At 49.3% G+C, this 25,202-nt stretch overlaps 2 protein-coding genes across 2 annotated transcripts; one reads left to right on the top strand and one right to left on the bottom strand.

Annotated features, from left to right (window-relative positions):
• The first annotated feature begins 7,331 nt into the window (after positions 1 to 7,331).
• LOC124665950 (probable alpha,alpha-trehalose-phosphate synthase [UDP-forming] 7) lies at positions 7,332 to 12,273 on the top strand. Its single transcript, XM_047203305.1, has 3 exons — positions 7,332 to 9,628; positions 10,331 to 10,604; positions 11,474 to 12,273. Exons 1-3 carry the CDS (start codon positions 7,548 to 7,550, stop codon positions 11,849 to 11,851), a joined length of 2,733 nt encoding a protein of 910 aa, XP_047059261.1. The 5' UTR covers positions 7,332 to 7,547; the 3' UTR covers positions 11,852 to 12,273.
• A 1,134-nt stretch (positions 12,274 to 13,407) lies between these two features.
• On the bottom strand, positions 13,408 to 15,463 carry LOC124667453 (heat stress transcription factor A-4b-like). Its single transcript, XM_047204732.1, has 2 exons — positions 15,225 to 15,463; positions 13,408 to 14,721 (listed from the first exon to the last, which is right to left on the bottom strand). The coding sequence occupies exons 1-2, from the start codon at positions 15,423 to 15,425 to the stop codon at positions 13,603 to 13,605; spliced, it is 1,320 nt and encodes a 439-aa protein (XP_047060688.1). The 5' UTR covers positions 15,426 to 15,463; the 3' UTR covers positions 13,408 to 13,602.
• Between the last annotated feature and the right edge of the window lie 9,739 nt (positions 15,464 to 25,202).

Raw genomic sequence — 25,202 nt, 5'->3', positions numbered from 1 at the left:
ATATACACATATATTAGGCGCTGGATCTCTGTATCAATTAAATACTGCTACCACAGCACTTGGGAGTCCTAGCAAAAAGCGTAGAAAATTATAAACGATAATATACATGGTGCTGCTGCAAAGATGTAGTTGAAGAAATCTAGGGTGAATTGGACCTGATTGGTGGAGCCTGCCGCACCTGCTGCGGATGGTACCCAAAATGTGCTCGTGCGCGAGTGAGCTTCCTCAACCATGTGCCCCTTGGAGCCTGGTGATCGGTATTACTGCCGGCCGCCGCAGGGGAGAAAAGCCGGTAGACGCGCCGGCGGAGGAAGTAATGAGCGACGGGCCGACTATTACTGATGCGCCGGCGAACCGGATGAAGGCGGAGGTGTCAGCCTGTATGGGAGGATGCGGCATGGTGGGGAGAGATGAGGCAAGGTGAGCAGGGTCGTTGGCTCGCTGGCAGCGGGGATCGATTTGGGGATGCGTTTTCGGAAACGATGCGGAAGATCAATAATTGACCATAAATATCGGGATTTCAGGTTGGCAAATTGCATGGCTAACTGGAGAAAAAAAAGATATGAAACAGCCGTTCGATGAAGACGAGATGGATGGCGCCGAATCGGTCCGATACTTTGCTTCTCATCGGACTCCGAAGTATAGTGTTTACCTAAATTCTTTCCCGCGGATAGAGTAGTGCACGAGCAGTTGCTGATTGAGGCACACCACACCCTCCCTCTCAAAGGAATGATGCGCACGTAATAACGTACTAGGTGCAGAATCAAATCCCACGAGCTGCGCACATTGGGCCCGTGGCTCTGTCGCGTGCGTCACCATATAATGCACGTAGTACACCATTTCGCTAGCTTGGAGTAGCTAGCAACTCACATAAGCAAATTCCATACTTTCCAGCTCCACTAACTAACTAGCTAAGTAAAGCACGTCGAGGTCTTGATTAGACACAACAACCGACCTTAATTAGCACGCGGAACAGACTACAGAGATGACGGCCATATCGAAAGCGCTAACAGCAAAAGATCGATCTCGATCGTGTGTTGCGGAGGCACCTGCAGGCAACATGCAACTTGCGACAAAGCGACCGTGTGGCTGCTGCGGACGTGCGTGCATGGACCCTTCTCATCTTCCACTGCGAGACGAGATCGATCATCAACCAGCAACCATACCACCGCACATAAACCACGAGAGGTTAAAGTAGTACGGCGAGCACGAGGGCCAGCCAGCGAGCCGACGGACACAGCACTACTCCACGTGCTATAGCGACGGGGATCCCACCCAAGAGCTGCTACGTGTACGGCCCGCATTTACTGTGTCACAGATGTTTTAGCTGGAAACATGTCGGTTGGTTTGCCCCTTTCTCTTACAGAAGCTATAGCATGCGCAATACAATCTTGTGTCCACGCCAGGGAAGATCCCGTTGATGCAAAAAAAATCTGGAGTAAGTGCATCCTCAATTGACTGTGATGCAAAATAGGTCACCTAGAAAATTGTTTCAGAGCACCACAAAACTAGCTTTCAGGACACCGGTTTTTTTTTTTGCCGTAGCAGGTGATGTAAAATAAGACGCCAAACACATGCAAACCGTCGATAGTTGATCATCACATACTTCGATTTTTCAAACTACAGATTGATCAAGCTTAAACATAGTACGATCTGGCACGCAATAATGACACACTACCCCTCATCTCCATGCTTCAGCTCGTCCCGGTCACTGGCGTAGCTATGCTCAAGTCGGGAGTGGGGCAGGGGGACACCCCCAGCTCCCCGTTAGTAAACTAGTGAAGGAAATATATATATAAGACATATAGTAGGATTTTTTTTAGCTTTACGCCCCCACCCCTCGATCATGGTTTTTTCTGGTTTACCCCCGGATTTCCTAGCAAGCTCCGCCACTGGTCCCGGTCAACGTCGTTGAACTCATCGTCTGACTCAACAATGACCATTGTTGAGGGGCCAACCTCGTGTGACTCAACCTTGATCGATCGCTGTTGAGGGTCCATCCTTGTCTTTCTTCATCCTCTTTGTGCCCATCATGGCATAAAACTCATACCCCGCGTGCACAAGGTGCGGATTTGCCTTGACGAACCTCGCCATAGCCACCGCATCGCTCTCATGGGCAATGTGATGTTTCTGCACGAGGAGGCAAGCTTACTTCTCTTCCTTGCGAGACACAACTCACACTTCGTGAGTGAGGAACTCCACCTGTTCGTAGCTCGTGACGTCCGAGAAGTTCAGCTCATATTTGGGCCAGCGGTATCTCCAAGTGGAGACATAGTATGATCGCACGACGAGTTTCGATGTCTCAGAGGTCCCAAGCTAGCGGTGCATCCCATTGCACGAGTCCGAGGGACGCGGTGAAGTGGTTGTGCAACAATCGGTAGTTGCGGATTCGATGTCTGACGCGGTGGATCCGGGGGCGATGCGGTGGTGTGGAAATGTGGGGCTGCGGTGGTGGATTCGATGGTTGTGGTCACCAGATTCGGTAGTGGTGCGGCGAATCCGATGACCGAGCGATGTGGCGGTGGCAGATTTTACTAGTGCCATGGTATCGTAGACGAGTACGTCATAGATGGTACCTCAAAACATAAAGAGAGTGAGAGACGGGTGTGCGACCTAGTGTCCGCACCCTTCTCCCCCTAGGGCTCGCAAGTTGGAGACCCGCCCGCTTCTCCTTCTGCATATCGATGCGGCGAGTGGCATCGATGACGCTTTTCTACGCCTCGTTAATGGTGCTACTTAGCCTTCAGCGCGCTAATGCTAGCACACGTGGCGTCATGCTTCCGCGCCGGGCATTTAAGGCAAAGGCGGCGGCACCCAACCCTTTTAAGAGAAGTCGGGCGCGACCCATTTCATCAGCGTCGCCATTGCCTTCTCCAACATCCGTGTCAGATTCCTCCAACCTCGCCATCATCATGGGCTAAGGATGGTCGTTTCACAAGATCAAACACGACCACGAGGCTAGCTACGTCCCGATGGACTACATGCGTAGGTTGTTCGATGAGGACCGCGCGGTGCTCTGGCCGGCCATCTACATACCGGCGGGGTGGATCCATTTGGCCAAGTGCTTAAAAATGGCCGTTTTTGTGTCCGCGCACCCGACCCATTTGGACAAAAAAAAAACGGACGCACTAATGATGCCCTTGTATAACCAGGCCGGAGCAATTTCTTGGATTCAAATGCCCCAGAACGTTTTTTTATATATAGTTGCCCATTTTTGCATGATTTGTTGGAGGTCAGGCTCTAGTGTCAACATTATTTACTGTTTGTCTTGTGCCAAGACCGTCTCTCGCCGAAGAGATGGATTAATTACATTGTCAATTTGCTCACTGATTAGGCGGCTGCGGAAAGGGGGCAATCGCCTGCAAAGCTGTGATTCGCTGATATCCGAATAAAATCCGGGGATATGCCCCAAATTGCTTCAAAGGCGCACATGCTTTTGGATTTCTATTGTCTTTTCGTATGGGCAAAGGCTTTCGCTCGTGTTCAAGGGTTGGTCTTTTGTAGAAAGCGCGCGTGCAACCTATGTGGACAGACGAGGCGGGGCCGTTTGGTGATACTGATTAGCCTTCTTATTATTTTATTGCGATGTATCTTATCTTCTAATAATGGGTTAAGTGCACTTTTGGTTCTCAAATATTGCAAAAGTCTAATTTTGGTCTAAATCCGCCCTCAAACTCTTAATTAAATTTAATTTTGGTCCCTAACAGTGGTTCTAATGATGGTTGCCTGGTTTTTCAGTCTCTTTTGTTTTGGCCATAGTGGATAAAATTGGCCGATTTTAATCTACGTACGATCATTTGTCGGCAAATAGAAGAAATCACCTTGCCCTAATACACATGTGTGCCGCCTCCGCGTTTCTCGTTAGTGCATGCGTCCTCGCCACTTCAACCGCCTCCGCATTTCCTCCTGGCGTAAAAGTCCTCACATGTCTGCCTATTATGCCTTTCTCGCCGGCCTTTCCACCCTCGTAGTGTCAAGCACCGCCGCTAGCTGTTGGGGAAGAGTTAGAGTTACTACGCCAAACGGATAATGATCATGATCATGATCTTGCCGACGAACGATCATAATGTTAATTGCATCTCGAGGTAAGATGGTCCTAAGTGGACTAAACCTGTCCAAATCTGTCCACGGTGGCAAAAAAGAGTCAAAAACCGGTCAACCATCGTTAAACCGCTACCAAGGACCAAAATTGGACTTAATTAAAAGTGTGAAGATTAGATCAAAACAAAGATGAGGGACCAAAGTTAGACTTCTCCGATCTTCTGTAAAACACAGTAGCAGCATAGGCTTGCGAGATGCAAATGGGGAAATCACCGTTACAAGAGCTGTCTTTGTCTTTCGTACGACGCACATGCCGGTGAGATACATGTGGCAAAATACAACAAGTTTGAGAAATTTCCATGTGTTATCGTATCGGCCATGTGCGTGTGCTTGATCGCCCAGCTACTGTACTGGTCTAGACTTTGACGAAAACCTGGCGTGATGAAGGCAAAGCCCGAAAACAGCCTCGGACCGACCGACCGACCGGCCGATGGTCGCGCCGGAGTGCGTGACGGGCCCGACATCAGCTTTGGGTCATGGACGACGACAGCGAGAGGAGGAGGATGCCTTTGTTTACCCTTCCTTTCTGTGCGGATATGGCGGGTGCTGACTCGGAGCCGACGCGACCGGGCAGCGACGTGCTCGCCTCCACGTCAGCCGCACGTCGGCCGGCGCCAGAGTACGTCCACGCTGCTCGACTGTGCCTAGTCAGCCAGCCCTGTCGTCCCCGGACACGAGCACGACGACGGGCGGCGGCGTCCGAGATCTGGCCTCTGGCGACGGCGAGACGACTCGCCGATCGATCTGCCGCTTGGAGGGCCGGAATCCACCGTCCAACCTGGAAAAATGGCCGCGGCCGCCCTGATTGGAAGGTCGTCTCCGGCGAAACGTGCGTCGATTCGTCGTGGCCTAAAAGGTACTCCTCCAAGATGGCTTCTTGCCATACTAAACTGTCGCGCGCTGGACTCTCTTACTATTTTAGAATGACCACTTGGATTATACTACTCCGTAGTAAGCTTACTGGCATTACGTAACTGATATAGCCGTCCTTGTCAGAATCACGACTGTTGGCGAGATCTTTCGATCCAGCGAGTGTTGCGGCGTTGCTTTCGCCGAGCCCTACCAACCTGATAAAACAGGATAACCTGTCTGCTGGGATAAGTAAAAAGACAAACGCAGCTTCCAATTTGATGAAAGATGCCATGGCGGGTACTTGCAGCCTGACGATGTGTGTGTGTGGGAGGGAGGGCACTGGGCATGATGGATCGGAAGATGATTGTGAACCACGTATATTCACCTTTCAACCAACAGAGAACATATATTTGCTAACCCGGTCATATACAATGGTTATTGTTAAAAGAAAATAACTCTCCACTCAAGAAAATAAGTATTGTGCCTAGATGAGTTTTAGTGTGTAGATAAGTGTAAATACAGACAAAGTTGAAATATTTTTTTGTACAACAAAGAGAATATATAATAATAAAATAAGATGTGCAATGTGTTATTTATTAGTCTTATCTGATCTGTAATAACTAGACGTCCCTAAATACGAAACACTTCTAAAATATCAGCATTGTACATGTTGTAACTGGTCGTTTGATGTATAGAAATGTTGTAATCATCTTTACAATCTTTGATACTACATTCGATCCGAAAAAAGTAACATGACCCTAACTATAGTGCCACTTTTAGAAAAAAGCCAAACTGCCGAAAATCCTCACGATATGAATTGACCGCATGCTCGTTTGCCAATCTCGCCTCTCGTCTTAGGGCATGCACAACAATTGACATCAGCTGTCTGTAATACCTGCCACATAGGAGTTTTACATGACGTGGAGGAGGTAGGTAAAAGAGAGAGAAGGTACCCGTCTGTATTTTTACAGACGATCTATTGCCGTGAAGTTCGGAGCCTACCAACGGCGTATTTGCTATTGTACGAGCGCGGCATGTATCGTGGGCCTTTTCAAGTTACAACCGCAACTGATCACAAAGCCATATTCTCCAGGATATGCGGGTGCTACAGATAGCCTACTAGACAGTCCATTGTAGAGGATAAAAATATCGATGTCTGCAGTTGATCTAGACAGAACTTGCAGACAACATGCGTCGGAACTAATGTACATGCCCTTAGCTCGCTCGATCTCTCGCCCGTCCAGGTCGTCGGAGGAGCTCTAGTATATCCAGCTCGTCCAACAGTCTAGGCAGAAGGAGTAGCTCTAGGTCTTCCTCTCCTCTCTAGCAGGAGCTCCGGGTTGGACGAATAAAAGCCCCAAGTCGTCCTCTTCTAATTCAACATGAGCTTCAGGGAGGAGGAGGAGGAGGAGCTCTAGGTCGTCCTTCGGCCAGCTTCTCCACGAACCAGCAACTCATTAGTTTTCCCCAACCTCCGGAGGGGGAAGATGGCGAGGCGAGGGGAAATGCAGCAGACTGCGTGAGCGGATAGCGGTTGGGTGATGTGCGTTGTGCGGTGCGGGAGATATGCGATGCAATTTGGACTGAGGGGTGAGAGAATAGAAAGCAAAGAATTATTTTGCAAAATCTCCACTTCCGACGATTTTTTCGGATTGGTGCACCGCTTGATTTTTACAATTGAAATTCTTAAGAATGACATGTTTTTTCCCATATAATTTATTTATTTCTTTTTTATGTGAATCAAACACTAGTTACAAAAAAATCTTATAGATTAATTAATGCAAGACTTAACATGAAAGTCCTAATCCTGCAAATAATGATATGGATGAATACATCAGGTATAAACAGGAGAAATGTGTAGCGCGTAGTAGAAAACACAGACGTGAAGCCATACCACTCGGCGCGCGTCACGCCCTGCGTCACCCATCGTGGCCAGGCCCTGCACCCGACACGTTTTCCTCGCCGCAAAGCGCCCCCACCGAAATCGCCTCCACGGAGAAAGATCGGACGACGACAAGCGCCCAAACGAGCCACCGGAACAGTTAAAATCGCCAGCAACTATAGTACACAGGCCCACGACCACTTGGACCGCGGCCAGATCCGGCCCGTCCGTCCAGCTGTAGCAGCGCTCATCGTAACCGTTAATCGCAGCGCGCCCCACAGGGCAAGCCAGGGGTGGGGGCGCGTGACGCCAGCTGGCATCGGTGTGTGCAAGCGCAAACCTTATCCTCTTTCTCTGCCCCCGCTCCGCCCGCTCCCTGGACGCGGTCCACGGGAGTCTCACCCACCGACCCGGGCTGGAGTCCACGGAGGGCGTGGAATATACTCCTACCAGGGAGGGCGCGTCCCCAACCTCTCGCTCGCCCACCTCCGGTTTCATTTCCCATCCCCCCACTACCCCCAACTCGAAAACCCACCACTCCTCTCCTCTCCCCCGCCGTCTCTCTCAGATCAGATCACATCCGCCGCCCACGATCCCGGCGGTTCCCGCTCGCACCCTCCATTCCGCGAATCGGGGCGGGGTCCTAATTTTTCTTCCTTCTGCAGACGCGAACCTTCTTCTTCTTCATCATCCTTCCGACCTTGTTTCAGCCATGATGTCGCGGTCGTACACCAACCTGCTCGATCTCGCGGAGGGCAACTTCGCGGCGCTGGGGCCCTCGGGCGGCGGGGGCCGGCGCCGGTCGGGCTCCTTCGGGATGAAGCGGATGTCGCGGGTGATGACGGTGCCGGGCACCCTATCCGAGCTCGACGGCGAGGACGACTCGGAGCCCGCCGCCACCAACAGCGTCGCCTCCGACGTGCCCTCCTCCGTCTCCGGCGAGCGCCTGCTCGTCGTCTCCAACCAGCTGCCCATCCTCGCGCGCCGCCGCCCCGACGGCCGCGGCTGGACCTTCTCCTGGGACGACGACTCGCTGCTCCTCCAGCTCCGCGACGGCGTGCCCGACGACATGGAGGTGCTCTTCGTCGGGGGCGTGCGCGCCGACGTGCCCGCCGCCGAGCAGGACGAGGTGGCGCAGGCGCTCTACGACCGCTTCCGCTGCGCCGCGGTCTTCCTCCCGGAGTCCCTCCACGACCGCTTCTACCACCGCTTCTGCAAGCGCACCCTCTGGCCGCTCTTCCACTACATGCTCCCCTTCTCCGCCTCCATCTCCCCACCACCCTCCCCCTCCTCCTCCACCACCCCGCCCGACAACGGCCGCTTCGACCGGGGAGCCTGGGAAGCCTACGTCCTCGCCAACAAGTTCTTCTTCGAAAAAGTCATCGAGGTGATCAACCCGGAGGACGACTACGTGTGGGTGCACGACTACCACCTCATGGCGCTGCCAACCTTCCTGCGCCGCCGCTTCAACCGCCTCCGCATCGGCTTCTTCCTGCACAGCCCCTTCCCCTCCTCCGAGATCTACCGCACGCTGCCGGTCCGCGAGGAGATCCTCAAGGCGCTGCTCAACTGCGACCTCATCGGCTTCCACACCTTCGACTACGCCAGGCACTTCCTCTCCTGCTGCAGCAGGATGCTCGGGATCGAGTACCAGTCCAAGCGCGGCTACATTGGGCTCGAGTACTTCGGCCGCACCGTCGGGATCAAGATCATGCCCGTCGGGGTGCACATGGACCAGCTGCAGTCCGTGCTCTCCCTGCCCGACAGGCAGTGGCGGGTCTCCGAGCTGCAGCAGCAGTTCGAAGGCAAGACCGTGCTGCTCGGCGTCGATGATATGGACATCTTCAAGGGGATCAATCTCAAGCTTCTCGCCTTCGAGAATCTGCTGAAAACGCACACCAAGTGGCAGGGGCGGGCCGTGCTGGTGCAGATCGCGAGACCCGTCCGGGGCAAGGGCAAGGATCTGGAAGCCATCGAGGCTGAGATTCGCGAGAGCCACAACAGGATCAACGCCGAGTTTGGCCACCCAGGCTACACCCCTGTTGTCCTTATCGACAGAGATGTCTCTAGTGTCGAAAAAAGCGCCTTCTTCACCATAGCAGAGTGTGTGGTGGTGACAGCGGTGAGGGACGGGATGAACCTGACGCCCTACGAGTACATTGTCTGTAGGCAGGGGATAACTGGGTCAGAGTCCTCGTCGTCGGAGGTGTGTGGGCCGAAGAAGAGCATGCTGGTGGTGTCAGAGTTCATCGGGTGCTCGCCCTCATTGAGTGGCGCTATTCGTGTCAACCCTTGGAATGTAGAGGCGACCGCGGAGGCGATGAATGAGGCCATTTCGATGTCGGAGCAGGAGAAGCAGCTGAGGCACGAGAAGCACTATCGGTATGTCAGCACCCACGACGTTGCTTACTGGTCAAAGAGCTTCATCCAGGATTTGGAGAGGGCTTGCAAGGACCATTTTAGAAGGACGTGCTGGGGCATCGGGTTGGGGTTTGGTTTCAGGGTGGTGGCCTTGGACCCTCATTTCACAAAGCTTAACATGGATTCTATTGTTATGGCTTATGAGAGGTCACAGAGCAGGACTATATTGCTTGACTATGATGGAACACTGGTGGCTCAGACTTCCATCAACAAGGCACCTAGTGCAGAAGTTCTGAGGATCATCAATACCCTCTGCTCAGATAAGAGGAATGTTGTTTTTATTGTCAGTGGGAGAAGCAGGGATAAATTGGGAGAATGGTTTTCCTCGTGCCCTAAGCTGGGTCTTGCAGCAGAACATGGCTACTTCTTAAGGTACGGTTCTTCATTTTGACCCTTTCTCCCCTATTTCATAATTCTAGTATTAGCACAAACTGTATAATGTTATTTACCTTATGATTTTCATATAATTTGTAACACTGGTACAGATTGTGCTAGTTTGTTCTGTAATCATAAGGCCTTACAAACAGTCAACTGAGTTTATTTTCATGTCTAGTTCTTAGGGTAACCTGTTATACTGCAATTATTAGTATCTTTTTGTTTCTGAAACTGGCATGTGATTATGCGAAAAAGGTTTTGCAAGGAAAACCCCGTAGTAATAAAATGAAAGTATGAAACAGATGATGGTACCTTTCATGGTTGGTCTTGTCATGCTTAGTATTGATGCCTGATACGGAGTTTTCTTCGCACCTATTCAAGTAGAGTGGAGGCAGTTGCAATGTTTTTGTCCCCCATGAATTGATATGTACCTCTGCTGCTATTCGTTCGTTGCGCTGCAGAACTTTGTCTTGGTATTTTTCCTTGTTTAGGAAGGTCCAGAGTGCCAGATTCACTCAAATCTGACGCGCTCACATAAATTAAGAACTTTAGTGTTTTTTCTTGTAATAGGCTGTTATCTATTTGCTTTGTTACTTATGGTAGACACCAATAACTCTGCTAGCCTGGCTTGGCTGGTGACTATCAGATTATCTCAAAAAGCAACGTAAAATAAAATCTGTTCTGTCTAAACATGTGTAGGTGGAGTAGAGATGAAGAGTGGCAAACGTGCGCCCAGGCTTCGGACTTCGGATGGATGGAAATGGCAGAGCCTGTGATGAATTTGTATACCGAATCAACTGATGGATCCTACATTGAGACTAAGGAAAGCGCTTTGGTGTGGCACCATCAGGATGCTGACTCAGGCTTTGGGTCCTCACAGGCCAAAGAGATGCTTGATCACCTGGAGAGTGTATTAGCAAATGAACCAGTCTCTGTCAAGAGTGGCCAGTTCATTGTTGAAGTCAAACCTCAGGTGTGTGCATCTCTTTAATTTCTCGAATATCTTTCTTCATTAGTTCACGCGTATCTACCTTAGAGAACACATTTTATGTTCTTGTGTCTAAAATGAAGTGTATCAGTGGTTCACATATTTGTCCTTGCTAAGTTAGGCTGTAGTTCTTTTTTATTTTGTACAGTCAATACAATTACTCCCTCTGCCCCAAAATAACTTGCTCAACTTCCGTATCTGCACACTAAAAACATGTCTAGATTCAACTGTATCTAGACAAACTTTAGCAACTTATTTTGGGATGGAGGGAGTATTAATTTTATAATTTCGTATGCAGCCATGTGAGTCTGTTAGGTGTGATTCTGCTCATGGGAAAATATATCAGCCATGTGCTAGCTGTGTTTAGCTTTTCTCTTGGTTAGGAAAGACCTTATAGGTGCTGATGTGTTGTTTATCTTATCTTGTGGTTGTAGAAGAGCTTTCTGAAATGACATGCGGGGATGCTTTATCTTTATAATTAGTGTCATGTCACTTGCAGGGCATAATTACTTTACCACCTAACCTACTATTAACATTATTTTTTCTACAAGTCTGTTACTCCCTCCGTCCCATAGAGTATGTCTTAGCTTTGTCTGAATTTGGATGTATCTAGACACTATTTATTGTCTCGGTACATCCAAATTTAGACAAAGTTAAGACATCCATGGGATGGAGGGAGTACTTGTTTTAGTAGCAGTGAGCTTACTTAATGGCCACACGAAATGGACAGCACATGCACAATCTGATTTAATATGTTGGATGCCCCCCTCTCAACATTGCCTTGCATGCTTGATCTGTGGTGTATACTCAACATTAATATTGAATGTCGTTGTTTCCATATGCTAATTCTCCAGGGAGTAAGCAAGGGAGTAATCGCTGAGAAGATACTGGCATCAATGAAGGAGAGAGGAAAGCAGGCCGACTTCGTATTGTGCATTGGTGATGATAGATCAGATGAGGACATGTTTGAAAACATTGCCGATATCATCAAAAGAGGCATGGTTGCTCCAAAGACACCATTGTTCGCATGCACGGTGGGGCAAAAACCAAGCAAAGCCAAATTCTACTTGGATGATACGTTTGAAGTGGCCACAATGCTTAGCACACTGGCCGATGCAACAGAACCTGAACCTATGACTGGGTTCGCTGATGAGTTGTCTGCGTCTGTTTCGTCAATTGATATCGGCGGTGAACAAACAGAGTCAAGTGATAGACCTTTCAGGGGATTGTAGTACAGGGATTGGTTAAATCTGCAGATTATGACGATTGATTCAACAGTCGCTTCTACACATGTATTCTGACGGATATGAAGTTGGGTACTCAAGCAATGACTAACACCAGGGCCTACGACGTGAAGCTACTGCAGAAGCATGCTCAGACTCTCCAGTCGGGCAAGACATCATGATCTTTTTGCTGCAAAACGTAGGTCCATATGTCCATAGCTGACTCGTCACCTTTATTTGCACATTTCTCTTAATCTTTTACCTTCTGAAGTAAAATGGAAGGAAAATGAACTTGTATGGATTTGTGGTTATAGGATTGCTACTGCACATGGGAAATCAAAGGAGTGCATCCGCAGCTTGTGATCCCTTGTTAACAAGTTACACAGTGGTTTCGTTTTTGAATTCTAAAGTCGTGGTGATGTCAATGCTCAGATTTGTTCATTGTTTTTTTTTTCTTTGTCTTGCTTTCATGGCTCCACAGAAAATGCTTCTCTTACTGGAAAAAATACACAAGGTTCTTAATTGCTTTGGTTCCTGTCGATTTTACTACGGAGTGCCTATAATGTGCAACGGTTGTTGAATTGGGTTTAATTGCTTTGGTTCCTCCCTTGCATATTGAATTGTGGACACGGGCAACAGTGTTCTGTATGCGGTAGAATTGAGTTTTCCCTTAGACTATACGGGATACAGAAAAGATGGAATACACATGCACAGATGAAGTCACAATTGCCAGCGTTGCAGTTAGCACACCAACAATGTCAGGCTTTGGATCGAAGCGAAAGAAATGGTCGGGCGGGGACACACAGACTCCAGACCGGAATGTATCTTCGAAGGACCATGAATTCAGAATTGATGCATACCAGCGCAAGCGCAGTACAATTATCACCCCTCCCCTCCAATGCTCACAAACTCCGCACATGTGCAGCAGCGAGGAGACAGAGTCCTGTTTTGAGCCAAACCATAGCAACAGGGGTAGCAACGGGCCTTCCGCTATGCTGTCAGAAATGTTACCTGCCCAAGAGGTGAGCTGCTGACTCCCGAAGCCTCATTAAAAGCTCCTAGAGATCTTATAATACACAAAAGACGCAGTTGATGTCGACGATGCAATGCAAGAAAAACAAAATCATCCTTGGTTACAAAATAACTGATCATTTAAAGACATGTCTAATCAGCACATAGCTGATTTTCAATTCAGTATCAGTTAGATTTTCAGATAAACCCATGCATTAATGTGTGTGAGATTGCGCGAACCAAAGGACGGAAAACCTGACTGATGCCAAATTGAAAATCAGCTTGGCACCTAGATGCTGAATTAGGAAAGGCGCAAAAAAACACGGGGTTCCTGTTCCACAAAGCCAGAAATACCAGAGGTTGATCCAAATAGCAGGCAAGGTGCATAGAAATCAAAATTAAGACCCTGGTCCCAAACATCCTTTCTCGATGTGAATTCAGTGGTGCCTATATATATTGCAATAAGCAACAACGATAAAACTGCAACACATACTTGTCACAAAATGATATTTTACCACAAATATGAGAAATAGCATGAGCCATGGCCAAGGGTATATCTAAGTTCCAACTAATAAAGTATGGATGCATATCAGGATAATATAGCGTAGTCCGCAACATTCTAAGCACACTGCAAATATGATACACTGCGAAGTAAATGTTAGCCGGAATATCTCTGACTGGGAGGTGCCATGCTCCTAAAGTGTCTGTACTGGTCATTTTCTCAGCTAAAAGAAATAAGAAATACAGAGTCAGGTTTTTTCAGCTGAGGTGAGATGCCCCAGTTTTTCTGTCATCTGTTCAACGCTCTTCTTGTTCCACCAAAAATTACCCCGGTCACCTGGTGTCATTTGCTCTGCTTCCCTGTCTCGCCGTTCTGATTCGGCCTCCTGATGTGCAACCAATGACCCAGGCTGCTCGGTAAGAAACTGCTGCCAAAATCCATCGTTTGCGCCAGCTGCGGCAGCAGGAGGGTCTTGGACAGCTTCATCTCTTGATGGACCGGGTTCTGTAACAGCAGGTTCCATGTTGACATCAATGTCAGAGATCTTAGCTCGTGAATCTGCAATAGAGTGCATCTGAGAAAGGGGAGGACTTTCTGCACAGCTGGTCGACTCTGCTATATCCTGAGAAGAATGAGAATCTCCTATGCCAGCTGAAGAAGTATGCATCATCGATGGAGCTGGTCGCGTGTGAGGATCACTTTCCCCAGACGAATGGAGCTCCGTGATAACAACAGCTGACAAAGGGCCTGTGCAATCCCCATCGTATGAAATATCATTACCGAACGCTTCGCTCGCTTGTTTGAGGAAATTCTCCAACGAGTTGAGGGATAATTCCATTTTGTCAAAGGATTCTCTGTAAAGTTCATGAGCTGGTGGTGAATTGGCCGAGTCACAATGCATAACCTGATTCTCCCGAGCAGTCGCATGAGTTGCATCCTCATGGAAGGAAATCGGCTTTGGCAGCCTCCTCTTCTTTCCATGGTGATCAGATTGTTCTGCAAAGGTAGAATGAAACCCTGGCGCCTTCACAATGTCCCTGACGTAAGATATTAGGCTCGTCTGCTGATGCTCAACAGCAAACAGCTTCTCTTCCAAAGCCTGCATCTTTTTGTCCATATCGATTTTCTTCTGATCGTTCTTTTCAACCTGCAGGGCCAATGCTGCGTTATCGCACTTGAGCCTCTCGATCTCCTCCTCGTAGTCCCTCTTTTCGCTCTCCGCTAACGGTCCGGCACCCCCCTGAGTGTGCGATGAGTGACTGAAGATCGGCTTGCGTCTATGGATGTTCTTCAACCGGTACCGCTGCCCTCTTATGAACTCCTCGTTCGCGAACTCCCATTGTTCCGGATCCACTTTCCTAAAGCCCTGTATGAGAACGAGTAGGGGACACGTATTAGAATAGACACACGCGCAATACGTATCGTGCATTATCAAAGACAGATAAAATGAAATAATGTACTGCAGCTAGAAGGAAACAAAGTATACTAGATGGTTGTGGAAGTAGATGTTATTTCAAATTCAGTTTTCGTTATATAATGCTTGCTCCTTAAACAGTCCTAAGATTCCACAGGGTCAAGAGGAAATAGCACTGAACTAAGCTAGTTGAATTTCACAGATATAGAATTGAAGAGTTGACCTTGGTTGCTTAAAAGTATTTCCAATGAAAAGAAAACCAACAGAATCTGTTACACTAACAAGCTACTACTTTGGGCCCAAATTATACCGAATTCAACGGTACCCACAGAAACAGATCAGCACGCATTCCGGCAACGCCCCAATTTCAGCTGGTAAGCGGAGATTGGGCGGAGGAGAGACAGAGAGGGGGGTGGTTGGGTGGGCGTAACCGTGAAGTTAGTTCTTCTTCTTACGTAGGTGTTGAGCTGGCGCACGAAGCTGGAGAAGTTGTTGTGCTTGAAGTACTTGGGGAGCAGATCCCGGCAGAAGTCGGGCTGGCTGGCGACGACGAAGCTGGTCCCCGACGGCGTCCAAGCGACCACCGCGTCCGTGGACGGCTCGTCCACCATCTCGTACGTCTTGGTGAGGAACGGCGGCAGCGATCCCCCCTCCATCTGCAGTGCTTCCCCCGGGTCGCGGCGCGGCGGGTCGGGGTCGGGCTCAGCCTCAGCGCATGGTGGGGTGATCGGCGGCGCGGCTTCTTGGTTGGGTCTGGTTGGTTGGTTGGGGGTTGGGTTGGGGGGCGAGAATTTCTCGGGCCAGCGGAATTTTCCAGAAGGTTGGCTTGCGGGCGGAGGGGGATGAGAGAGACGAGGGTGGGGCCGAAACGGGGTTTGGATCTTCCCCAGTGCGCGGCTGTGGTTTGGGTTAGGTAAGCAGTGACGCGGAGAGGAGATGGAGAGGGGGACGGCTCAATGAATAGGCGCTGCGGCCAAGGACCAGACTGCGATTTGACGCTGAATCTCGGGGCGTAGAAAGTTTTTCTTTATTTTTTTTTCGAATCAGAAGGTTTCTTTTCGAGCTCCGGATCGCAGCGCACTTTAACTCGCAACAATACTTCGCAATTTTTTTTCATGCGCAGCTGATATATCAAGCAATTTTATTGTTTTTTATTGGAAATAACACAGGCTTCCCCGAATATGGTACTCGCGTAATTACTTTGGGAACCGTCTTCGGGTTGTTTCTGAAGTGGATCGACGCGACGAACATCGATCGGTGTTGGGAGGAGGAGAGGCAACGTGAGAAAGATTGGCGGCGTGAAGAAGAAGATCGCTGCATGGAGGAAAATCGGAGGGCTGCAGATTTCGAGCGCCTTCGTGCTGAAGACAGTCATCATGTGGAAGAACACCGCTGCCTGGACAAAGATCGTCGTTGGAAGGCAGCTCGCATCTCTAAGCTGGTTGCTCGTGAGTGAGCTTTGGCCGGTGATTTCGTTTGCGTCTGGCCGATTCCCTGCTCGCGAATTCAAATCCCCCTAAACGCCCATCACCGCTCGATCTAGTTTAGGCTTTAGCTCGCGGTTACTGATTAAATTTGGATCCCATTTTCGATTCTTCATAATTCAAATCCATTGGGTCGTGGTGCAACTGAAAATTTGCACATGTAGAGCCTTCTTCAGTTTGTATAATTCAAAGTCACTGTATCAAGGCTCCACTGAAGATTAGCGCCCTTAATTCAAAGCCATTGTGTTAGAGCACCGTTGAAAATTAAATCCGCGCCTGTAGTTTCACACGCTTCTCTATTTTCTAATTTTTTTTTGGAGTGTATTGTTGATTTGTCGTGGATGATTTGGTTTCGTACTTTTACGTCAATAGTGACCACATATTAGCAGGTAAAGATAAGTTCCAGCTGCAATGTGGGGGGCATCTCTAGTTTAGACATATGTGTCATGAAATAGAAGATGACACATATCTCTAGTTCCAGCTGCAATGTGGGGGGCATTTCATGACACATATGTCTAAACTAGAGATGCCCCCACATTGCAGCTGGAACTGCTAATAAAGAAAGTAAGATTTCTCTCTAAGTTTTTGTTGTTTTTCTACTGCCCATACTCTCTCATCGAAATTACGAGCCCTGCCACCGCTTAGTACACACCGCCGCAAGGTCAAGGGCGCGTTTGGTAGCCTGCACCACTGACGCAGTGGAAAGAAGGCCCATGCGCGTCCCAGACGGACCATGGGCCAGAAAAACCACGTTGTTTGGTGGCTTGCGCAGACTTTTTCTTGGCCCCGTGGAGATTTAGAGTCTGCGTGTTTGGTAGCTCGGTTTTCAGCCCTTGTAGCAGCCCAGAACGGCGCCCCTGTTGTTTGGTTGCAACACAAAACCCGGTTCTGGTTACCGCTTACCTTCAGTGGTGAGGTTACCAACAATCAACAGCACAGGCAAGAACACACAAGAAAACTTAGCACTGATCATCGACGACACAAGTTAAGGACACCCCATTGTTCAGACATGATCATAGTTCAGGACACAGCAGACACGATCATAGTCCAGGACATGACAGGACACGAACAACAACTAGAGACGACATGGTAGCAGCAACACACAGCCAGAAAGCTTCAGACATGATTTTTGAAGACGATACACTTGGTGGTATCGCCATGGTACAGGCACCTGCTCATCACCTTAAAGCCGGTGTAGTCGAAGATGACCACACTGTACTCGAAGGAGGACACCTTTTTGAAGGTGAGCAACTGGCTGTTGCCTGCCAAAACCCACCGGCGAGCAGCGACGAGCAACACGAAGAGCCGGGAGGCTCCCAGGACTGCTGGTGGGCCCTGGTCCCTCGGGCGACGGCCCGCAAAATCCGGCACACGTCCTGGCTATTGCGAGGGCGTGCCACCGACCTATACCTGGTCGGGAAGGTGATGGATTACTTCAATTAGTTTCTGCATAGCGGACACGTAAACATTAAATCTGAGCCTCGATCGGCTCTCAGGTTACCCCGTGGATCGGCTCAAAGAACCGATTGACCCATGGTTCGTATTGGATCTATGATAACATGGGGATCCTGCTTCATCAATACCAAGTTAAATCGATCTACGACAGTCTAGGGCTTTCACCGCATAATTGGAACGTCCTACGCGTAGTTGAGCACAGCGAGATACGAAAGATAACGAAAACTAGTCCTAGAAGAGGCCTAAAAACCAACACGAAGTCGATTCCGGAACAACCCCTCTTGGATCGGCAAACCATACCTTACGCACTACTTGGATTGTTCAACCCGTTTGCAAGGCCTAACCATGCGGATATCAAACTAATCCTTGAAGAACAAGGAACAACCATAACGAACGAGATCTACTAAATAAAGACCAAGCAAGATGCTGCCCTTACACCTAAGATAGGTGCAAAGGAAGCTAGATATTTAGGGGCGACATAACTAAGCAAACATACCGAGAAAAGTATCAATGTTAGCCCCAAAACATCTATGATAATGGTATTACTCGCCATCAACAAGGCTTCGATACGAGCAACACAAGACAACGAATAAGCGATACTTGCCTAGATCGCAAGATGCGATGCGGGCAGCATGACGCTTACCGGAAGAAACCCTCGAAACAAGGGGTGGCGATGCGCCTAGATTGTGTTTGTTGTGAACGTGATCGTCCTCCTTTCTCAATAACCCTAGGTACATATTTATAGTCCATAGACTTTCTATCTTTGGAATAAACCTAGCGTAGTACGAACCAACTCTATCTCTTAATTCTAAACTGAAATGTAATCTACCATAATGTACAGATATACGGGCAATCTAGCCCAAACTCTCGCACAAGGCCAATTCAGAAACACTTTATATGCATAGCCTCTAAGCCCATCTCCATCACGGCCCATCTCCTACTTTGGTTAAAATCCGGCGATAACACATGCCCCCCTGGTTTTGGCAATAATAATTCCAAAACCACTCTGTTTTCCTTCATCGGGCTACGCGTTGCAGAGCAGAACCGGTACAGTGCCCTTCCATCATGATGCCTTGCCTTCTCAACTTCTTCGTACTGCACGATTTGACAGTTTTGACACCGCATCCTCGAAAACCGCCATAGCATTGAACCATCTTCCACTGCATCCCCTTCATTTAACCTCATCCGAGCAGTTTGATCCTCTCATTAGCAATCGAAACTCCCCTCCTCTGCAATCATGGTCTCCTCCTCTGCCTCCTACTCTTCGGGTCTCTCCTCCCAATCCTCCTCCTCCCGTGAGCCGACGCCGGAGTACGACCCGATAGCGGCGTACGAGGCCCGCGCCCCACTGTGGTGGGACGAGGCGGATTGGGATTTCGCCGTCGGGTCAGAGGATGACGAATCCTTGACCGACGAGGAGGATAACCTCCAGTTCCTCGTTGACGGGGAGTTGGAGGAAGAGAGCGACGACGACGCTCTCTCCTGGGGCGAGGACATCTCCTCCGCCGAAGAGGATGAAGCGGAGGACGACACCTCCTCCGACGAATACTCGCCGGCGAAGCGCTTCCGCGCCGGGTCGGAGGACGACGACGACGAAGAAGAAGAAGAAGCCCCTGCCGACGGCTGCAGCAGCAGCGATGACGACATCGCCGGCAGCAACGCCGGTGGCAGCGAGGACGGCGACGACGAGGGCAGCGACGGCAGCGACGGCGCCGGCCCCTAGATTAGGGACTACTAGAATAGGGCTAGTAGTAGTACATTAGGTAGCAGATCTCCCTTTTGTGAGCAATCGGCTCTTATTGTAAAAACCCTCTTTTAATCAATGAAGAATGCTTCTATGTCTGATTTTTCCGATTGTCAAAGTAGGTCAACGCACCAAGAGCCGATAGCAACGCATCGGCCTTTTACAATAAAACGCTAGTAAGGCCAGACTCAGTTACCTATTTAGACATGTCCAAGCGGACATTCCCCAAATTCAAACGGTAACCTGTGACCCTTGTCTAAAGGACCAAACTCAGATCTCCAATTGCCCACCGAACAAATTCAAACTCGCGGCAACGCAAATCCCAGATCCCCAACCGCGCAGATTCATCTCCGCCAGCGAATCAGATGGCGGAATCGTCCAACGCCAACGCAACGGTCTCTGGCCTGAAGGTAATCTTCAACTGCCCCTCGCCATCCGAGCATAATGTTATAACTAATAGCAAACATCTGAATTAATGCTTTATTCCACCATCAATTTTAGGTATCAGACATTCTACTGCTGCATCCCTCTCTTCCAAATTCTCTTTGTCTTGGCCCCCGTACTGTCGAGAGTCCTGCCCATCTGATTTCTTGTGAGGCCAATAGGATCCCCTTCGTGAACCAGAATTTAGATCTAACTTCTTGGGCCGACTGCTTACGAGCCTGGTCTAACCCTCCTGAAGATTGGGTTTCTGAGTACGATGAGAGTATCCAAAACTTACCAATCCAAATGGGAAACCACGGGAATAGCCGATGCTCTGTCATTATCATTTTCTCCCCTTGAGAAGCATGAAAACCTTCTAAAAACCATCGGCTACTTCTGGTCTGATGCTCTGAACTGCTTCATGTTTGGTCACGGCCCCATGACACCAACTCTGCTGGATGTGGTAATGATCACTGGCCTAGACGTTACATCCCCCAGCCCCTCTCCTTTTATGCTGCCAAGGGTCCCTTTCAAGCTCTCTTCCAAAACAGAGTGCACAAACTGGGGTGCTTACCTTCGACGCCACATGAAAAATAAAGGCCCTGTAACAGAGAAGGAACACACGGCCTTCCTAAATTTCTGGTTGGAACATTTCATATTCTGTGGCCCTTCACTTGCTCCGACCAAGAATTATCTTTCCTTGGCCTATGAACTTGCCAAAGGCACCCAGCTTGGCCTCGGCAAACTGTTCCTTGGAGAGGTCTATCGATATCTCCAACTAATGTCCGTCAAATTATTTTCCCAAAACACACTCAAAACAGGAGGTCCCTGGTGGTTTATTCAGCTATGGGATCAACTGTATTTCCAGAACCATATCCCACACTTCCCACTTTTGGCCACTTGCACCTTTCCAGATGCTAACGGGAAGCAGATCCGATGCACTAGCTACGGCCAAGCCTTGTATAGCCTTCCGGGTAGTAAGCTGATCCCCAAGGAAGCATCAAAGTGGTTCAACATTTTCTTCCAAGGCCTGGACAATCCTCTCTTCTTTCCTTACACGGAATGCGAAAATTTTGAGAACCCGGTCTCCTTCAGGCTGGACGAGCTTTGCCGATGACACCGGCACCGGCAATTGTATTCCACCATGATCCAGTCCCTGCTTCCTTCCCGTTGGCATGAGCACATCAAACAGAATAATCAAACCTGGTTATGAATCCTATCGGCCCGGTCGTAGCAGCCCGGCGAGTTTGGTCTTGGGCAGGTGTCTCCCCATTTCTTCCTCCACCACTTAACGAGAGCGGAGGCGACTTGCCCGATCTCCTCACCGGTTAGAGGTGTTACTCTTTCTTTGATGCTCTAGCCATCCCAATCCCTAACAACCTCTCTTTCACCTCATCAACCGATGGTTTTGAGACTTGGTGGCCAATGTGGAAAACTCATGCCTTCAGGAGAGCTGCGGGACCGTTGCTTGAAACAACTCGATGCTGAATATAACATCCCCTTGGAACGAGTACTACCACTCGCAAATTTTCTTGAAGTGGCTTACAATGATTTTTATAACCTTGCTCTGTCTCTTTGCAGCAACAAGATGGTCCAGAACCTACACATGATGACGGATCCCCCTTTGAATTCATCCCACCGGCTCCTGTGGTCCTCTTCTGCAAAGGCTCGCCACCCTTGAAAAAGGTCGTGATGCAGAGCCAGCCGATTTCACCAAAATCGGCTTCCAAGAGCAAAGTATCTTCCGGGCCAACTGCCCCCCGAGCCTCAACCAAGGCGAGAACGTCGGTGAGGAAAGTGGCCGTCAGGAAGACTTTGAAGCGCCGGAGCCCTTCTCCAGATCGAGAGAGCTTGCACGTACGTTGATCCATGCCTTGAATGATTTCATCTATCCTTATGGGCTCCTGCAAACATGCTGGTGTTTACTAACTCTCCCCTTTTTTTATATAGGCCTCCACCGAAGACGACTCCAGCGAGGAAACACAATCCAATCAAGGGGATTCGAGCTCGGACAACTCTGGGAAAATCACCACGCAGAGTCAGCCAGATTTGCCACCATCGGCTTCCAGGAAAAGGCCAGTTCCTGAACCTGTTCCCCCCAAGCTCCAATCAAAGCGGGGCAGGGCGTGAGCATCAAGAGGACTCGAAAGGAACCGCAAGCCCCTTCATCAAACCAAGAGGCTTCAAATGTAATTACCCTCCATACTCTCCCTGGCTCATCTTTCATGCTAATCCATTGCTGCTCACATCGGCTAACCACCTCCTTTGCAGACTGACGACGCTTCTAGTGGGGGAGTCGAGGAAGTACAGATGCCTTCCGCAAACCTGGATCCAGTAATCCCTAAAGGTGTCGTTGACAAGGTCGTCAATTTGGCCAAGCCCCCAGCAGAAACACAAGAGCCGATCACCTCATCATCGGCTGTCCCCCTAGTCTCAGGAGAGGTATACTCCTTTCGTTTGGCTTACCCTTCCCTTTTGCTGCATACTGACACTGTTTCTGTTTGTCAGGGTTGTGACCTCTCGGGCTTGCTAACGTTCGATCCTGAATCCATCGAACCAGCTCCTTCTACGGCATGCGATGAGCCACGACCCAGCGCTGTCCTACATCAATTCCAGCGTCTCAAAGCCTTGCTTTCCTCCCCGATCGAGACGTTGGTCGAAGACCCCGAGGAAGTGAAGAGCGTCCTTGAAGAAATCAAGCACCATCTCCCGGTAACGTTGCAGGTGAAACTTTGGCCAGTTGTGACTCTGTCTGTCTACGGGTCGAGGGTAAAGTTAGCTCGTCAGAGAATTGATCTACGCCACGCCCAACTTCCATTGAAAACCGACATTGCAGGCAAATGTCAGCGGCTCAATGAGAAAAAGGCGGCCTTAGATGCCAAAACTGACACCTCTGTCAGCACCGCCGAACTTGAGACCTTGCGAAAGGAGTTGGAGGACCTTGAAGAGAGGGTCCGGGCAACCAAACAGCTTATTTGCGATAAGGAAGCTCTTATTGCCCGCTCCCAAGAGGAAGCAGAAGGCCTCAAAGCTCAACTGAAAACTGATCTGGCAGAAATACGTGCCCTGAACAAACAGCTAGTGACGGGCGAGGACGAAGATGACGAGGCCGAGATTGCCGAGGTGGATCGTATCCGTGCTGACGCCCTCCGTGCCTTCGAGGCATTCCTTCAGTAGAGCCTATCCATGTAACCTGATACCTGCTCGTAACAGTTTGTACCTCTAGAGTCGATGGCTGCGCATCGGCTTTTTAGTCTAAAGTCGATGTCTGTGCATCGGCTGTGCTTTGCGTCCTGTTGCTTTGTATATTTTTTTTTCTTGCCGATTTCATGCATCGGCCCCCATATTTCACTGTCCATCATCCCACATACTTGGGAAATATTTCTTGAGATGCCGACCATTGACGAGCCATCGGGAACTTTACGCCGCTCAGCTCCTCGAGCATGTATGCGTTACCCTTCAAAACTTGGTCGACCCTGTACGGCCCGTGCCAATTTGGAGACCATTTACCATACGTTGCATCCTTAGTCCCCAGTGGCAATACAGCTTCCCATACCAGATCACCAACGTGGAACTCCTTTGGTCTCACCTTCTTATTATATGCGCGAGCTACCTTGGCTTTGTTCTCTTTAATTTTCTCAAGCGACCAAAGTCTAAGTTCCGTTAGATCCTCAATGCTATCACTCATTAGGGCTGCATATTCTTCAGTTGTTAAATCATTCTGAAACGTAATACGTCTCGACCCAGCCGTGATTTCCCAGGGCAATACGGCTTCTTGTCCATAAACCAGATGGTATGGCGAGGTTTTTATCGCTCCATGACATGACATGCGATAATCCCACAACGCCTCTGACAGTACCTCGTGCCAACGTCTAGGGTTCTCGTCGACTTTCCTCTTAATCAGCTTGATAAGGCTCTGGTTGGACGCTTCAGCTTGCCCATTTGCTTGAGCATAGTATGGAGACGATCGGATCAACTTAATTCCCATGTCCTCGCGAGAACTTTCTAAACTCGCGAGAGATGAAGACCGAACCTCCATCGGTCGTGATAGTACGGGAATCCCGAATCTATGAATGACATGTTCTTTCACGAAATTGATAACATCTTTCGATTACACTGACTTCATAGGGACGGCCTCCACCCATTTAGTGAAATAATCTGTAATGGCCAAAATCCACATATGGCCTTTGCTTGATGGAGGATTGATTTTGCCGATCATATCCATGCCCCAACCTCGAAATGGCCGAGGCTTGATGATGGGGTTCATTGCTGATGCGGGTACCATCTGAATTTTCCCAAACTTCTGACACGCTTGACACCCTTTATAGTACTTAAAACAATCCTCAAGCATGGTGGGCCAATAAAACCCCGATCGCACTGATCAACCATTTCATCTTATGAGCCGATTGGTGAGTTCCACGGGCGCCTTCGTGTACCTCGTGTAAGAGCCGATTTGACTCGGCTGGTCCCGGACATATGAGAAGTAACCCTTCCAAAGTCCTGTAGAACATGTCATCCCCAATAAGGACATACTTCATGGCCTTGTACCTTATCCGTTTAGGTGCCCCCCGAGCCGAATCTTTCAAGTAATTGAAGATATCGGCTCTCCAGTCATCCGATTCCAGGAGCTGTACCTGAACATCGGCTCCACCTGCTACGTCCTTGTAGCCTGACGCCATCTGTGCGAGATCGTTCGCCTCGGTATTTTGCGACCTCGGGATCCAATTGAAGTTTATGTACCTAAATTGTGCCATCAACTCACGGCATTGCATCCATAATGGGAAGAGCGACTCGCTCTCACACTTGTATTCCTCCGTGAGTTGGGAAATCACCAATTTTGAGTCTCCAAAAAGTTCCACTGCTTCTGCCCCGGCTTCCAAAACCAACTCCATTCCCTTGCGTATTGCTTCATACTCAGCGACATTGTTGGTGCAAGGGGTAGGTAGCCTGATGGAGAAGGAATATGTTGCCCCCCGGGCCAAAACGAGTAGAATGCCGATGCCGCAACCATCATCACAAACCGATCCATCGAAAAACATGGCCCATGCACGCACAGACAGCGCTGCTATATCAGTGTTGATTCGTTCAGCAATAAGATCGGCCAACGCCTGAACCTTGACTGCTTTCGCAGGCTGATACCGGATATCAAATTCCGATAATGCAAACATCCACTTACCGAGTCGGCCTTTCAACACGAGGCGACAGCGATATGTTTGATGACATCGATTTGCATATGATGACAATTTCTGCTGACGACAAGATGTGATGAAGCTTGGTGCGGGTAAAAAATAGGCGGAGGCACAACTTCTCGATCTCGGGGTACCTAG

The sequence above is a fragment of the Lolium rigidum genome, chromosome 6 (genome assembly GCF_022539505.1).
Source record: "Lolium rigidum isolate FL_2022 chromosome 6, APGP_CSIRO_Lrig_0.1, whole genome shotgun sequence".
In the NCBI taxonomy this organism is placed as follows: Eukaryota; Viridiplantae; Streptophyta; class Magnoliopsida; order Poales; family Poaceae; genus Lolium; species Lolium rigidum.
Note: the sequence above shows the minus strand (reverse complement) of the source record. Positions and strands in the feature narration are given on the sequence as shown.

Bases quoted from the DNA above. Each gene is read 5' to 3' on its own strand.
- LOC124665950 (XM_047203305.1), top strand. From the start codon at position 7,548: ATGATGTCGCGGTCGTACACCAACCTGCTCGATCTCGCGGAGGGCAAC. The intron at 9,629-10,330 runs GTACGGTTCTTC...AAACATGTGTAG, and splicing joins GAACATGGCTACTTCTTAAG to GTGGAGTAGAGATGAAGAGT. The intron at 10,605-11,473 runs GTGTGTGCATCT...CTAATTCTCCAG, and splicing joins TTGTTGAAGTCAAACCTCAG to GGAGTAAGCAAGGGAGTAAT.
- LOC124667453 (XM_047204732.1), bottom strand. From the start codon at position 15,425: ATGGAGGGGGGATCGCTGCCGCCGTTCCTCACCAAGACGTACGAGATG. The intron at 14,722-15,224 runs GTAAGAAGAAGA...GTTCTCATACAG, and splicing joins TGCGCCAGCTCAACACCTAC to GGCTTTAGGAAAGTGGATCC.